The sequence below is a fragment of the Ammodytes marinus genome (assembly GCF_949987685.1).
Source record: "Ammodytes marinus genome assembly, chromosome: 7".
NCBI lineage: Eukaryota > Metazoa > Chordata > Actinopteri > Uranoscopiformes > Ammodytidae > Ammodytes > Ammodytes marinus.
This window is the reverse complement of record NC_137211.1, coordinates 4,972,110-4,986,910: the sequence shown is the minus strand read 5'-3', so window position 1 is coordinate 4,986,910 and position 14,801 is coordinate 4,972,110. Positions and strand designations below refer to the sequence as shown.

The 14,801-nt window shown below is 41.0% G+C and overlaps 1 protein-coding gene across 2 annotated transcripts in view; it reads left to right on the top strand.

Moving 5' to 3' along the window:
- Positions 1–14,801, top strand: part of src (v-src avian sarcoma (Schmidt-Ruppin A-2) viral oncogene homolog) — a 40,237-nt gene that overhangs the window by 13,933 nt on the left and 11,503 nt on the right. The window contains exons 2-3 of one of the 2 annotated variants that reach the window (XM_080031171.1): positions 11,622–11,887; positions 12,558–12,657. In XM_080031171.1, coding sequence (XP_079887297.1) covers positions 11,632–11,887; positions 12,558–12,657 — 356 coding nt within the window. In that variant the 5' untranslated portion in view covers positions 11,622–11,631. Of the gene's footprint in view, positions 1–11,600; positions 11,888–12,557; positions 12,658–14,801 lie in introns of both variants that reach the window. The other variant, XM_080031170.1, reaches the window with a different exon arrangement.

Sequence of the window (14,801 nt, the reverse complement as noted above, 5' to 3'; positions counted from 1 at the left end):
GACCCACAATCTAATTAAATGACTTCACATCGATGAAGCCTCAGAGTGAAAACAACCAGCAATGTTACAGATATGTTAAAAAGGCGGGATGTTATGATGAAATAAATAAATAGATATGTCCCAATTGTGCGCCCAATTCATGCTAACTAGATCAGCTGTAGTGTAGAATAGTAGAAGGAAGGGGAAGAAAAAAAAGATAAGGCCCTATGTCCCACTGTGACGTGGTTACTTCTGCATTTTTAATGACAGTGCTGCTGGGTATGGAACTAGGGAGTGTAGGGTTCAAGCATTACATCGTGGGCTATGACGTCATAGGGGTGGAGTGGTTGGAGAGAGAGAGAGAGAGAGAGAGATGCAAAGTAGGAATTGATCCCTGACTCAAAGAAAAAAGATCTGCATTTTTTTTGACAACGATTATTCACACTCTTTCTGGGAGTTAAATGAGAAGAGCAATACCACTCTCATATCTGTCCATTTAATATAAGGCTACAGCCAGCAGAGTGTTAGCTTAGCTTAGCATTAAAACTACTGGATAATTTATCCTTTTAACATATTATCTGGCTCTACCACGCTACAAAGAGCTTCAAATCAATATTTGTGTAGCTCCATATTGACCTGATTTTACTTTTAGCTACTTTAAAAATGGAAATATAGACATTATTTCATGGTTATCTTCTCACATTTATCGAGTGTAGAGATACATCATTTTATTTTCCTTGAGGTTTTGTGTGCTATCAATGTTAAATCCCTATTTGTTTAATCTTACGTGTAAAAGCAACCATTTATTTTTAGCCGTTATGCTAAATTAACCTGATATTTAGCATTATACCATCGTACCTCTGTGTCAAGAAAGCTAATTACCATATTTAAGGAATGTTGGACTCTTCCTTTTAACAGAAAATGTTTCATTGCTTTCTTGTATTGCAAAAAAAACAAGACGTCACCTCGTCTAAAATGGCCCAGATATTTTTCTTACTGAGCCTCAATCCCAAAATAATTTGATGCATGTCATACTCAGATTAGGAACAGGGGATAACAGAAAATCCATGAACCTGCAGTTGGTGCCAGCGCCTCTGTGTTGTTCAAAGTGGACGCACGCACGTACGCACGCATGCACACACACACACACACACACACACACACAGAAAATTCCCCTGTAAGCATAGGGTTTAAGATAGAGTGGCCAGCTGCTGCTTAGCTCCACCAGCCCAGAGATGTCATATGATTTTTAAGGTCGTGTGGCATTTTTTGGCAAAACATCTCCAGGGGTGGATTTAACCATTTCTGGGCCCAAGGCAAATATTGTACATCTAGGAAATACTATATATCTAGGAATGTGTAATTTATTTCCCTCAACTTGCAATTCTAATGGCTTTATTGGTATTAAAGTTTCAAAAACAATGTTGCCGCCAAAATAATCAAAATACAATTTGTCCAATAAACAGTACATAATAATAATCGTACAAATCAAATACAGTAAGACAGGTCAAATCCATTTATACGTTTAACTACTATATGTTTTGATTCTGTGCCTCCATAATTGTCCTCTTCATGTCTTGTGTGTTATCTGTTCACTTTAGTAACACAAGATGGAAGACATACGACCATAGAAAAACTTGGGAAACGCATAAAAAAATATATTATATTTCTGATTTATTTACAATTTTAGGGTTTGGATTTTCAGAGAGTAACATTCTAAGAGTGAAAAATGTCAAATAAAAATTAAAAAAACATAACCATAAGTTAATGAGGAATTTTATGGGGCCTTTGGTAACTTGGGGGCCCCGTGCAATTGCTTACCTTTTCCTCATGGTAGAGCCGCCTCTGTTGATTGCTATTTTTTTTGGCAAAAAAAAATCCCAGTGGTGACAAATACACACAGTGGTGGGGATAAGGGCTCACAGGATCTGATCCTATTATAGCAGCCTGCGCTCTGTGGGCTCCTGAGAGGCTGGGAGTAAACATGATGTTTTTATGATGGGACTCTTTCTGTGTGGTGTCAACGAAAAAACATCACAACGGAAAGAATTACCTTCAGGAGATCTCAAATATTATTTATGTTTTTTGCAAGGTTTATGTTTATTTTTATACCTAGTTTTTTTAGTCTCTTTTTGACAAGTTTATCAAATGTGTCTATCTATCTATCTATCTATCTATCTGTCTATCTGTCTATCTGTCTATCTGTCTATCTGTCTATCTGTCTATCTGTCTATCTGTCTATCTGTCTATCTGTCTATCTGTCTATCTGTCTGTCTATCTGTCTGTCTGTCTGTCTGTCTGTCTGTCTGTCTGTCTGTCTGTCTGTCTGTCTATCCCCTCTATCTCTGTGTGACTCCCCCTCTTTCGTTGTTTCTCCCCCAAATGTTCCCAGGAAGCGACAGCAGACATATTACAAATACAGTAATTTAGTGAGCGGGAGCCTCCACTAATCTTTGCCTTTCCTCCAGTAGGTATGTCTGTCTGTCTGTCTGTCTCTCTCTCTGTCTCTCTCTCTGTCTCTCTGGGTGAGTGAGGGTTTTGTCCCGGAACGTCTGTGTGCAACTATCCTACATCTGTGCAGTTTGTTGCTTTGTGGAATGCTTGGAATCGCCTCCATGGCAACGGCCGGGGCTGTGTGTGTGTGTGTGTGTGTGTGTGTGTGTGTGTGTGGAGTGGTAAATATTGACTTCACCACCTCCCCATCGCTGTGTCGGTCCGTGACAGGAGCACAGGGGGAGTGTGTGTGTGTGTGTGTGTGTGTGTGTGTGTGTGTGTGTGTGTGTGTGTGTGTGTGTGTGTGTGTGTGTGTGTGTGTGTGTGTGTGTGTGTGTGTGTGTGTGTGTGTGTGTGTGTGTGTGTGTGTGTGTGTGTGTGTGTGTGTGTGTGTGTGTGTGTGTGTGTGTGTGTGTGTGTGTGTGTGTGTGTGTGTGTGTGTGTGTGTGTGTGTGTGTGTGTGTGTGTGTGTGTGTGTGTGTGTGTGTGTGTGTGTGTGTGTGTGGTGGGGGTCGTAGGTACACACACTTTATCCAGGACTCAGCAAAGTCCATCGAGGGCGTGTGTTTACCTTCAGACCTCGGAACACGAAGGAGCTTTAGTGGATTCACCCTTTGACTCAGTGTGTAGTTGTAAATTTGTTCATGCTTTTTCAACATAAATATGAGTCCCTGGTGTGTCTAGACCTAAGTATGAGACTAAACAACCCTCTATCTCTCTTTCTTTTTCACTTTCTGAAAACCTGTGTTCAGTAACCATATTCATATTTCTCTACCCTCATGACATCATAAGGGGAGAGAATTCTGACCTGGGTTTTTGAAGCCTCAGTGCTTTGAATACTTCTACTTTAAATACTTCAAGTACATTTTCCTGATTATCCTTGATACTTTTACTTTGGTAACATTTTCGACTTACTTATTTTAACAGTTTGGTATTTGTACCTTTTTTACTTTATAAAATGATCTGAATACTTTGTCCACCTCTGCTCACAATACAAAAGAGGAGCTTCAGTTAATATCATGACACACACTTACTCCTACACTCTCTTACTTCATCCTAGCCCTTTGTAATCATTGACCTAATTGGTTAGTAAATGGGAAGTGTGGATGGATTCTATAGTCGGCCACTGAAACCTGTGCGTGGGCAGCTCTGGTTTAGCATGCACATCCAAACAGCCATTTCCTCTTTTTTAACGCTTTGTTGACGTACATGAGAAAACTAAATGACGCTGGACTATCACCTTTTGTTTGCTCAGAAACCAGGAAGCAGCCCAACTGTCGTGAGCGTTAAAGGTGCACTACGTAGTTTCAGAGGAAGGGGATTTGTTTACATTTGAAGAGCCTGCAGTTAGTTTACAACAAAAAAAAAATTCAACATGTAATTCTTAGTATTGAATAATTCTATCATCATAAATCAATTATTTTGAGGAACCTGGAACCAAACGTAAAGACGAGAATAAGTTTGTAATCGAAACTGTTTGCAGGCCCTGCTGCTGTAAACAACAACAGTGAAACAGTAACTTTTCAAAAAGCTTTCTAACTTCAAACAGTGTTCCAATGGATCACAATTTTCCCGTGAGGAAAGTTTGTTTATTCAGTTATGAGAATAAACCTTTAGAAAAAATGTTCACTTCTCTGACACACTCAAAGTTACATATTGCACCTTTAAGTTACTCATTCAAACCGTTCTAAGGTGCTCTCAAAGTACATTTTTATGACGTCTTTTTTTTTCACCGCAAAATCTGGATTTGTCGAAACAGGATTAAACAAGTGAGTGCTTGGAGGACTAAGCAGCAGCAGTTGCGGTTGTACTACTAGAGGTTTTACCGGTCCATCCCGTCTCGTCGATTGCTATACACCCGTGTGTGTGTGTTTGTGTGTGTGTTGTTCACAAGGCCCCAGATGGAATGTCATCACAGCGTTTTTGTGCGAACACGATTAGGGGAGAATATATGTTGATAATCTGAAGGGAACAAGCACGGCTGGATTATGCGACGATTGGTGGCTGGTGACGCAGGAGCCAAAGCCCCCCCCCCCCACATCCTCCCACACACACACACACGCACACATACATACATACATACATACATACATACATACCGACCCGTAGTAATTACATTAAGAGCATTGAGATGAAGGAATACATCCACCAGGCTGCACACAGGCACGGACACACTCCCTTAAGGCAAACACACACACACACACACACACACACACACACACACACACACACACACACAGGCCTACTTCCTGTCCCCTGAACTACAGTTGTTCCCTCTTCAAAAAGACAACTAGGATCTATCAGCAGTCTATTTTCCCTGTAGTCATAGTTACATAGCTCTGTCTAATGTAAAGAAGAATTCCCTTTTGGAATGTTTGTGAACTGAGGTTGTAACCGGTCAAGTGTGAGTTTTGTTTTTGTACTATTCTAATTTTGACTGAGTACAGCTTGTGTCCATCCATCCGGTCCACTTGAGCACACGCTCCCCAGCACACGTGAATGAACGAAGCACACACACACATGCACAGGCAGGCACAGACGCACACACACGCACACACACACACACACACACACACACACACACACACACACACACACAGCCTCACACACGCCATTTAAACGTTTGATGTGCGCTTATGCAAATGCAATGAAAAACCGGATTATATCTCCCTGCAGTCTGGCACCTGTTGTTTGTGCTCGCTGTAGAGGACTGGCAGAGGAGACACGTGGAAAACTAAATGTTAATTTGTCTCTCTTGTACTTCCCGGGACATGTCCTGTGTGCAGTGGCCCCGTTCATGGTCATATTAAATCTTATCTAGCTTTTAAGTACCATTTCCTAATCCCAAATTTACTTCTACTTTTTAAGCAGTACTTATTCAAGCTAAGGTTACATAAAATGTTAAAGGTGCAGTGTGTAGTAAAGGTGTATTTTGGCATCATCTAGTGGTGAGATTCTAGATTGCACCGCTCTCCCTCCCTTTCTGGAGAATGTACAGAAGCTACGGTGGCCTTTGAGGACAAGAAGCTAGTCACTAAAGATGGCAACATCCACCACTGCCTCAAGTTTTTTGAGCAGTATCAAGTGATGAGGTGAAGATGTATTAAGTAATTTAACTATTAAGAAAATATATTTTACAGTATAAAAGCAGACGGGCAGATTAAAAGTATCCTTTTTAAAGCCACCGCTCCAAGTTTTTCTGTATATACAGCTCTGGAAAACATTAAAAGAGACCACTCCAAATGTTCAGTGTCTCTCGTTTTACTGTTTTATAATATAAACTACTGACAACATTTTTCACAAATTCACAAAAAGAATATTGTCATTTAGAGCAGTTTCAATAAGTTATGGAGAGATAAAGATTTAAGAAAAATCCATACTGGTTTCAATTTTTTCCGGGGGCTGTATTTAATCTTACTTTGGTAGTGACAGTGAAAAAAATGTGTGAAGTGAAAGAGCCGTCTTTACGCCAGAACAACTTGTAACTCCTACAACGGTTCCATTGTTGTAATTGTTGCGTTACAGAAGTAAGCTTAATAGTGACCTTTAACCTTTATAGCTGTTAGGCTTTTTAAACAGTGTTCTTTCTAGTGAAGGCAGGGTGTCAGAACATGCTCAAATCCCTGTATTATTAGAATAACAACATGGTTTTAGGCAGCAGCCAGCACTTTGAGAGGTGGAAGAAGTGAGGGGGTCTACTGTAGCTGTCATTGGAAAAACACACACAAGTCCTAACTTGCCGTGAATTCACATAGCAGAAATTCACTGTCTCCCTCTCTGTGTTACTGAGTTTGCCTTAGTTTCTTACTGGCAAAAAATACTCTTATCAAGTCTACAACAAGAACATCTGAAGAAAGCTTGTAAAACATTTTTTTTAATACTGTATTTATGGATTTTTGCCTTTGACAACATAAACATAACAACATAAACACACAACTTGAAAAGCAAACACACAAACAAAAGACAAAACAAAATAAACAACCAAGCTTGTTCAATTTTGATATTCATGAGTATTTGATATTTCCCAATATATGAAAGAGAGATTTTTTTTTTTTTTTTTTTTTTTTAATAACCAGAGCACAGTCATTTTCACCACAAAGCCCTGTTTTGTTTGGTGGAATGGACCAGCAGTGTCTACATCACTAAAGCCTATTAGCGACTGAATGACACCACCTCCCTTTGTTTTATTTCAATGAGAGGATGCCATTCAGTGATGTTGTAATTGTTTGATCTTTTCATATAAAATTGAAAAAAAAAAAAAGCAAGCAAAACAAGGGATATGCAGCATTTTAAGGGTGGGTGAAATCCAACCCCGGCAGCAATATTTAAAAGACTATTCCCATTACCGACGCCCCAGGAGATTTGAAGGATTGGATTTGGAATTCAGATCTTATGCATAATTAAACAAATCCCCCCCCAACCGGGAAGCCACACCCCCCACCGCCTCGCCGAAAGGGATTTTCATCACAGCGCTGCGCCTCTTAAACTGTAGTTACATGCTACTGTACCTCAACCCTATTAGGACAGAAATTTGGGCTTCTGTTGCCATTAGTTACTGATGATGGTGAGACACAGAGACACACACACACACACACACACAGACACACACACATACAGAGACACATACACACACAGACTAGATTCCGACATTGTCTGGCTTGGTGACTTCCTTTAATTTCCATATTATTTCCTGCTGGCTATACGAGCTTGAACACGCTAAGATCTGGCAGCCCGCGAGCCACAGGCCGTGTGTGTGTGTGTGTGTGTGTGTGTGTGTGTGTGTGTGTGTGTGTGTGTGTGTGTGTGTGTGTGTGTGTGTGTGTGTGTGTGTGTGTGTGTGTGTGTGTGTGTGTGTGTGTGTGTGTGTGTGTGTGTGTGTGTGTGTGTGTGTGTGTGTGTGTGTGTGTGTGTGTGTGTGTGTGTGTGTGTGTGTGTGTGTGTGTGTGTGTGTGTGTGTGTGTGTGTGTGCGCGCTGTTTGTGTCGCCTGCTGTGAACCCACAAAAGATTGCTTTGTTGGAAACGGAGTGTGAGGCAAGACCAGAGACTGTTAATAGGCCAGTCTGTTTCATGTGTAGTGTACGTGGTTCAGTCTTCCCTTTCTTTCTGGGACTTTCTCAATGGATTCGTCTGATTTCACAGTCTGGTTCAAAGCATTACGACATTGCTGGCCAAAAAAACAAAATGAATTCCATTCAACCTTGAAATGTGTGAGTGGCTAAAACTGGATGTTGTGTTACATGCACAGCTGCTTCCTACAAGCCTATCCAGCATGTCAGCATAAGTCAGTATATTTGGTCCAAATCACTTTTTGTCAAAATCAGTGAATACCTCCTCACAATCCTCTACCTGTACGTGTGTGCGGAAAAAAAAATCCAGTCTTAACACACAGCCTAGGCTCTGTAAATGGGCATGTCGCTACCTACGGTGGGCCCCCGTTGTTTACATGTCCTTTGTTAACATATCCATTTACAGAGCCCAGGCTGTGTATTAACACCAGGGTTGTTTTTTTTAGTGCACACACACATTACAGTACGGACAGTAAGTGGACCGTGAGGAGAAATTCACTGATTTGGACAACAAGATTTCTCCAGAATTTGCTGCCATCCTTTTGAGTGAAAGCTTGTATCAGTGTTAAACAAGGGGCGCCTCTTACAGTAGACTATACTGCAGCCCCCCCCCTCCCCCCGCCCCCGCTGTGCTCTGACTCTGACAGCTTATTAACCGTGACACCAGTCTGCTCCACGCACACAAAGAGCAGCTCTCCAAGCCACCCGTCATCTTTGTGTCTGCTCCGTCGTGTGTCTATGTGTGTTAACCACGGCCTGTATATTAACTCTACACACGCTGCCGGGGATAGCCCAAACCCTCCCTGCCCCCCCCCCCCTTAAATACAGACACACCCTGGGGGGGACATATCGACTGTCCAGCCCCGTTGACCCCTATTCACTATCTAGCCCATTCATGATGATGCCAACCAAAAAAATGTACCCCTACTGTATGAAACATTGCCCCTCCCCCATCCACTATTCCTTTCATTTGTCCTGCCACCACTGTCTGTCTGTTTTTAATATTTATTTCTGCATCACTGCTCTCCTGCATGGTCCCACATGTGTACTAGCAATGTACTGATCTCCTATACTGAAAACACACCATGTAAGCCCTTATCGTGTGTGTGTGTGTGTGTGTGTGTGTGTGTGTGTGTGTGTGTGTGTGTGTGTGTGTGTGTGTGTGTGTGTGTGTGTGTGTGTGTGTGTGTGTGTGTGTGTGTGTGTGTGTGTGTGTGTGTGTGTGTGTGTGTGTGTGTGTGTGTGTGTGTGTGTGTGTGTGTGTGTGTGTGTGTGTGTGTGTGTGTGTGTGTGTGTGTGTGTGTGTGTGTGTGTGTTCTCCACTCCTTATCATTCTATTAAGGGGTATGGGGCGTTGCTAGACATAATATAAAGCTCTGCTGGGGACTGGGGCCACACAAATTGTCTGAATGTCTGTTGTGTGTGTATAAAATGTGCATATGTTGGAGTGTGTTAAAGGTGTAGTTATTTTTTTTAAACTGGGGAACAGCAGATTTACAATGGCACGTGCCCTGGTAAAATGGCTCGCCTTAAATAATAGGGGGCAGTGAGTAGGAATCCAAAATGATAGAAGCACTTTTCCCTTCATATTTCACTGCAATGCTCTGATTGTTGTGAGCATGCTAGTTAGGCTGTGTATTAATCAGAATTTCATCTCCTCTGTATGTCTGGCACATATTGCAGAACTTGAACATAAAGTTGGCTTGACTTGATTGTAGCTTGTCCCTTGTTCTGGACTAGAGTATTGCTTTTGAATGAGAGTGAATTGGCTCCAGTGTTATTTTTAATACATTTCATGGCATCCTTGATAACAACAGTAAGACAGGGGATGTCAACAGGAAGGTTGAGCAGTCGGACACTATACCACATGCTCTCTGAACCCTAAGGGACAATATATAAGCGTTGCCTTCCTCCTGCCCCTTTTCGGACACAAACGATCAATGTACCTATAAATATTATTTTAGACACTTTATAATGGGTTTTTCGTATTGTTGCTTTTTGATTTATGTTTTTATTTGTACGAAATAAAAGAAGAAATTATGATTATTATATTATTCCCCTTGTTTGCTCATCAGAAGAGCTCCCTATAAACCGACCCCACCTTGGTTTTGACTTATTTTCCTGTAAATTAGCATTTCTCCTCCGCACCCCCCGTGGCTTCATCTCCCCATGATAGCACAGGCTTGAGTCGTTAAATCGTCCTTGGGCTTAACGCGTAGTGATTTCGGCGCTCTGCTAAGCTGTTATTAGAGCTACTTCTATAAGCCGTAGTAGTAGGCGCTTCTGGATCAAATGAAGAGACACACGGATGAAGAAAAAAAAACTACCACGATTCAAAACTGCCCTCTCGACCTCTTGTTCCGTTTCATTAAGTCTTGTCAGGGTATAACTGAAGGGTCATAGTGGCCACGCCCCAGACACTCACTTAAACACTATAATCTCTTTGATTTACTGATGTTCACACTGATACCATCACTCAATCTGTCTGCCACTACTTTACTGATACTGTAGTGTTAAACAACCAGCGACACATGTGAAATAAAAGATATGTTCAAGAAATGTATTTAAGATTTGCAACCAATAATTCGTTATCAATTCATTTGTTGATCATTGTTTCCCATTGAAGCTGCAATAATCAATTATTTCATATTAGAAATGGCTTGAATGAGCTTAGTGGAAGTTTAACAGGGTTATTTTTGGTGATGAAACCATGGAGAATCATCACCTGACTGGATTTCTTCGGAGCATTTTAGCCCCAGCTGTGCTTTTTCATATATAGCCTCGTTCTAATGACCAAATGTAGCATGCTTACATGCTTAACTAAGATGTGAACATGGTAAAAATGTGTGTCATGTGGGTATGTAAGCATGCTGGTGTTGGCATCACTTTGACTTCAAGTATCGCTACAAATTCCTTCCATGATAAATTGATAGCATCTTGTCCTGTGCATCAATGAATTGGTTCAGAAATGCTACTAACATGATGAGCCAGTATTTTTACTTTCCCCTTAATGACTATCATGATCAGTTTGAATAAAGCCTATAAAGAACTCAGAGCACGTAATACTGTAGCATGCCTCTCTACAGTATGTACATCTGTGTGTTGACACATGTGCATACAGGCATGTATGACGTGTGTGTGTGTGTGTGTGTGTGTGTGTGTGTGTGTGTGTGTGTGTGTGTGTGTGTGTGTGTGTGTGTGTGTGTGTGTGTGTGTGTGTGTGTGTGTGTGTGTGTGTGTGTGTGTGTGTGTGTGTGTGTGTGTGTTTTTGCTGGTGGATCTCATGTATGTGTAGAATCCTCATAGCAGCAGCTGCTCCTCTGTCCGTGGGGAAGTTTTGCTTCTTGGTTCCTCATGACACTGAGTCTCCGTGGGCTTAAGGCCGCGGGCTACATTACAGCTCCGGTTTCTGCATCTGGTCTTTTAGTCAAAGGAATTTTTCCACAGACTGTGTGAGGAAATGACAGTCAATTTGCTGCAAGATTATCATGCAATTTAACTTGTGCAGTGCCTTTTTTGAAGTGAAATTTCAATTAAGTGTGATTTTTTTCACATGTGGTCTCGCAAACCTTTTTTTCTCATAATGTCATAAGTTATGTCATTAGTGGCTGGTTGTTACATTATTAGCAGGGTTTTAAAAAGTCCCTTTTAAAAATGTAATAACTGGAGGCAATAATGTCATATCACTTTATTTGAATTGGTCATAAAGTATCACACATACCCTCACTATTGCAACCAGCGATAATCTAATACTTTATGGCATTATAGGCAAAAGGTTATTGGTTCAGAAATTGTATTACTTCATTGTCAAGTAACTACATAATCGGCTTTTATAACAACAAAATCAGAAAAATTATTGTTTTTGGCTGTTACGGTATCAGTTATTATAACATCATTGTCCTCTACAGTTTATTTAATGCAATATTATAATGTCATTAAACATTAACAGTGCCTTTGAGTGGCCTTGTGTCTGAATTGTGCTATATAAATAAACTTGCTTTGCCTTTTTAAGTGACATTTCAATTAAGTATCTTTTTTCTCTCTATCTTTGGTCTCAACAGACTTATTCTTCTGCACTGTAGGCGTTTGGCCATGGGGGGATCCAAGAGCAAACCCAAGGACGTGGGCCATCGAACCCGCAGCCTCGAAGGGAACCTCAGCTCTGGGGGAGGGATGGGAGGACACCACCTCTCCTCCAACCAACAGTCCCTCACACCCAGCCGCAGCACTACAGTGGATGGAGGTCTAGGGGGGCTGGGGGGCACTCAGTCCAAAACACCAGAGCTGGCCCTGTTTGGAGGGGTCGATAATAACGCTCAGGCCACTCCCAACAGAATTACACTCGCAGGTGAGAAATCTCAGGTCATGAATTTGATTGTACATGTTGTGAAGGTTGTTGTTTCTGTATGTATTTCGGTAACTGTACAACTCCTACCTCAAGTATTTCGAAAAAATTCTGAATAAACTGGACCTTGGACTGTTCACTTGCACCCTTTCAGATTTAAAGCAATTATTTATTCAGGAATAGTTAGGTGTGTGTGTGTGTGTGTGTGCGTGTGTGCGTGTGCGTGTGCGTGTGCGTGTGCGTGTGCGTGTGCGTGTGCGTGTGCGTGTGTGTGTGTGTGTGTCTGCGTTTTTTCAAGATGTGTGTCAAGGACCCCCTCGAAAATGAAATAATTCATCTCAAGCGGTTAATCCTTTTTTATAAACTCTCTCTATTTATATATTTTTTCCATGTGCAATATTTTACATGTGCAATATTTAACTGAACATATCTCATAAACTGTTATTTTTCAGTGCTAAAATTATCCATATTTTAGTATAATGTTCATATTTACTTACGTCTTATTCTTATATTACTATGCCATATATTGTTGCATGAAGCACATTCTATTGCACACTTACATACTTATTTTCTCTATATAAGCCTCATTTCTATTCTAAATTGGAGCAACTGTAACAAACCAAATTTTAAATTACTTATTTCTGATTGGTTGTAACCGTTCTCTCTCTAACAGGAGGTGTGACGACTTTCGTGGCGTTGTACGACTACGAGTCCAGAACAGCTTCAGATCTGTCCTTCAGGAAGGGAGAACGCCTCCAGATAGTCAACAACACGTAAGGAAAACACACAAAACCATCACACAACATGCCCCCTCTTTTAATATCAATCTCTTTTGCCTTTGCTACCTCTTCTATGCATGCATGTACATTTTGAGTAAACGCAAAACTAGTCTAAGTAATTATAACTTGCACATAGGCCAGTCCAAAGATTGTCTGTCAGAGTCGTGGCTAATTCGTCTGACCTGCTGCTTTGCACTCTGACATGCATGTCGTTTGTAAAGTTTGATTTTTGTGTCTTCTGCACCTGAAAAGTTACTGTTTGGTCTACAGACATATTATAGTCCAACATTTGGTTGATTTATGATGATAACATGGTTAAATACGAACAATTACATGTGGAGTAAACTAACTGCTGGCTCTGCACATTTATAAACAAACTCCCCTCAAGTGCACCTTTTAAGGGGGTGTCATACTTGTTGTTTTTTTAGAATATTGGCTCTCTGCATGAATCAATAGAGGTGCAGTGGACCATATACTGTAGTGCTACACCCCCAGTGGTCCTCGCCCATTAACCATATCTCTCACACACACACACACACACACACACACACACACACACACACACACACATACACACACACACACACACATATACACACACACACACACTAACTCACCGCTGACCTAGAAGGCAGGAGCGGAGGACAATGGTGGATTAGCGCTGCATCTGGCCCTTTAAGCCAAAAGATGTGGAACATTATTGGGTCAAGTTCACCCAGAATCCATGAACCATCTCAAAGATTATTTAATGCGTTATTATCACAGTCTAATTAGGTGTGAGTAATGCTCAGCGTAGCTTTCTGATTCGTCAGGTTAAACAATATAGCCACACACAGTGACCTGATAGGATTGTGTTATGGTGGTAATATGAAGCCTTCTGAAATGCATGTTTTTTTCCTCTTTTTGCTTATTGTTGTGGCTGCCTTACTCATCTTGAAGTTCTGTAAAGTCTGAAATATTTAAGAAGGGATGCACATGAATAAAACATTTTTTGGTCTAAACCCTAACCGAAAATAATGAAACAATTAGCCGAAGTTCGAATCCCGAAAGTGATTGTGTACGCAGTTTTTCATTTAAAGCTCCCATATTATACACTTTTCGGTTCTATTATACACCATATTATATGGTCTTAGTGGTCCCTAATACGTTTTTCTTTAATTGTTTGCTGAAAAAAACTTTCAGATAATTTATTGTACTATGCTGATGTTCAGCTAATCTCACAATGGCCTATTTTTTAAAAAAGAGCTGCAGCTCCCCTCGTAAATATACAATCTTTGAGCTCCCCCCGCCCCCTGTCCGGAAGCGAAGCCAGATACGCCTCGCCCTCTGTCTGTCAGGGCCGTGGACCAATAAGAAATAGGGGTGTGGGCTGCACAGTGGAAGCTTCTGGCTTTCCAGTTTTTGAGGTCAGAAACGAGGAGAATTCTGACTGGAGTATATTGGGGGGGAGGGGTGGGGGTTTCAGAAAGGGGGAGAGTGAGAAAAGGAGATATTGTTATTTTTTTTTATATTTTGGCAGTCTCTACGCACACCGTGGACCCATGGATATGTTAGAACACATTTAAAAAGTGCATTTAGCATAATATGGGACCTTTAATATATTTTGCAATTTTAATTTATTTTTCACCACTGCATAAATGGAATAGCCTTAAAGTTCTTTTTACTTGTTTGTAACTCTTCACCACTCCACACTGGTTGCCATTTGATCGTGTCATCAAAAAAGTGATTGTTCGGTAAACACGATTTTGGTCTTTTCAGTTGGCCAAATAATTTCAGTTGCCAGATATTCGGTGCATCCCTATATTTGAGATGAATATCTTTAGCATATTCACCATGTCGCTGGTATTATGAGTCTGTTCTGTGTGTTCTCTGCTATTCTCCCACTGCTCATAACGTGCTCTCTGTATTTCTTTAACCGCTTTCTTTTCCACTTTCATCTCTTTTCCATTTCTCTTTCACAAACCATCACATTGTTTTATAGGCGGAAGATTAACTGCAGGTTTGTGAAGCTTTTCTGGAATTGTGTGTGTGTGTGTGTGTGTGTGTGTGTGTGTGTGTGTGTGTGTGTGTGTGTGTGTGTGTGTGTGTGTGTGTGTGTGTGTGTGTGTGTGTGTGTGTGTGTGTGTGTGTGTGTGTGT